Source organism: Bactrocera latifrons, unplaced genomic scaffold, assembly GCF_001853355.1.
Source record: "Bactrocera latifrons isolate USDA-ARS-PBARC rearing strain unplaced genomic scaffold, ASM185335v1 scaffold_86, whole genome shotgun sequence".
Taxonomy (NCBI): domain Eukaryota; kingdom Metazoa; phylum Arthropoda; class Insecta; order Diptera; family Tephritidae; genus Bactrocera; species Bactrocera latifrons.
In genome coordinates, this window is record NW_017537556.1 from 915,267 (window position 1) to 917,092 (window position 1,826).

General features: G+C 37.4%; 1 protein-coding gene across 1 annotated transcript; it reads right to left on the minus strand.

The window, feature by feature from the left end:
* Nucleotides 1-357: 357 nt before the first annotated feature.
* On the minus strand, nucleotides 358-1,296 carry LOC108977260 (venom allergen 3-like). Its single transcript, XM_018946866.1, has 3 exons — nucleotides 1,174-1,296; nucleotides 714-1,102; nucleotides 358-650 (listed from the first exon to the last, which is right to left on the minus strand). Exons 1-3 carry the CDS (start codon nucleotides 1,294-1,296, stop codon nucleotides 395-397), a joined length of 768 nt encoding a protein of 255 aa, XP_018802411.1. The 3' UTR covers nucleotides 358-394.
* Nucleotides 1,297-1,826: the final 530 nt, after the last annotated feature.

The following is a 1,826-nucleotide window of genomic DNA, read 5'->3' on the forward strand; positions in this document are numbered from 1 at the left end:
CTGTGAACTCAACTGCAATCCTCAAAATTATATAACAAAATCTCAAGAAAGTAAATTAACTTCAAAGGAAGTTTTTCAAGAAGTATTCAATAAAATATGCCGCAATCTCTAGATCTGATTATTATACTATTAGAAAGATTAAAAATAGTTTGATCTCTACATTGCGTCCATGCCCCGTGCAACTATTTATAGGGTCTAAGTTGGTGAAAATTAGCCAAGCATCATAATTCTTTCCCGAAATAAAATTATAGATTACAAAAACTCACTCAAATTCTTTGAAAGGACCATTCCCACTTTATAATTGTCTCGATAGTGATATACAAAATCAGAGCCCACCATGATTTAGTCACTCACACATTCGTACCTTTCTCTATTTTATTTGAGCTCACTTGGTTTATACAAATTTATTGAGATCGTATGATTCACTTGTGGAGCAAAGATTTGGAAAATCAGGATTTTTACCGGTTTCACATTCAACTGCTGGTTCCGAACACGATTTGTAAATGCGGAAATTCACAACATTCGTCGTTGCATAGTTACAAGCTAATAGGAAACCGTCGAAATCATCGCCTTCCTGTCTGTAGATGATCGAAGCGCAGCCCACACGAATATTCCTATCGGCCATCATAACGGTGAAATGACCAATAACGCTAACAAAATAATAAATAATCATTCTACAAACTTATCGATTGTTTGCGATGTCTAATACTTACTTGCCGCTGTAATGACGTGGATATTTATCGATAATTGCCTGATCGGTGTCCATAATTTCATTAAACCACAAATCCATTGCACGCTCCGCCATGTTTGTAATATTCGGTGTTCCATAAAAATTCATCCAAGCTATATTTTGACCCGAATGCCGAAAGGTGTCAGTGTTGCGACAATCGTCGTTCTCGATTTCGCAACGTTTCACGTTAAACTCCGCCATAGAGGCCAACTCATCGTCCCACTCCATGGTGGCCATGCGACAAGCTGGCTTCAACATTATGTTACCACCGGCCACAATGTTCCGTTTTATATTGTGCGTATTGACTAAAGCTTCCTTTTCCGCGTCTGTTAGTTCCACCATTCTCGGATTTATGCAACTTGAAGAGAATTGCTAAAAAATAACGGACATAAGCTCTTGGACCGTTTTCGAGTTTCGGGTTCGTTATTAGTTTTTGATCTTACCCCATCATTGTTACAGGCAATATTCGTTCCATGACGGCATAAATCGGGGTTACAGTAGTCTGTGCTGTGCGCCGAGTCCAAAAAGGTCAGCAGAGAAACCAAAAGTGCAAACGCCAACTGCATTTCAACTGATCTGATATACGAATGGGAAATGATTTGCCAAGACGTGACTTATATTGCAACCGTTATCTAATAGTTATAATATGTAAATATATACCGATATTAATAGTAGTATATTAAAGACAGCTGAGTTACATTGCATCTGCTCTTTGATGTGTAGATAATTTTGTCAAGAACTCTTCTTTATCTTCTTAGTCTGCTGTATATCAAAAGAAACTCAAATAAATAACAGTTAGAGCACAGCCACCAGGTCTTGACTCTCACTATTTAGAAAGACGGAGTAAGATCGGAAAAGAAAGAGAATTCGTCGCATGTCGTTGAACAGTTTTTGTAAGCTTGACTTGTGGTCAACTTCACTTAAGTTCTTCAACTCTGCTTCGCTCAGTATTTTGGAACTGGTGAATTTTTTTGGGTTAAACTTCTCCAAATTATGAMARKCAATGTCATKTTAAAATACATAAGTTTTTATGGTTCGATTTCTGAGAGTCGAAGTGTGGCTTCGGCGAGTTCGTAGAACTCAGTAATATTTATAT

Bases quoted from the DNA above. Each gene is read 5' to 3' on its own strand.
- LOC108977260 (XM_018946866.1), bottom strand. From the start codon at position 1,296: ATGCAGTTGGCGTTTGCACTTTTGGTTTCTCTGCTGACCTTTTTGGAC. The intron at 1,103-1,173 runs GTAAGATCAAAA...GTTATTTTTTAG, and splicing joins TTGCCTGTAACAATGATGGG to CAATTCTCTTCAAGTTGCAT. The intron at 651-713 runs GTAAGTATTAGA...TTATTTTGTTAG, and splicing joins CCACGTCATTACAGCGGCAA to CGTTATTGGTCATTTCACCG.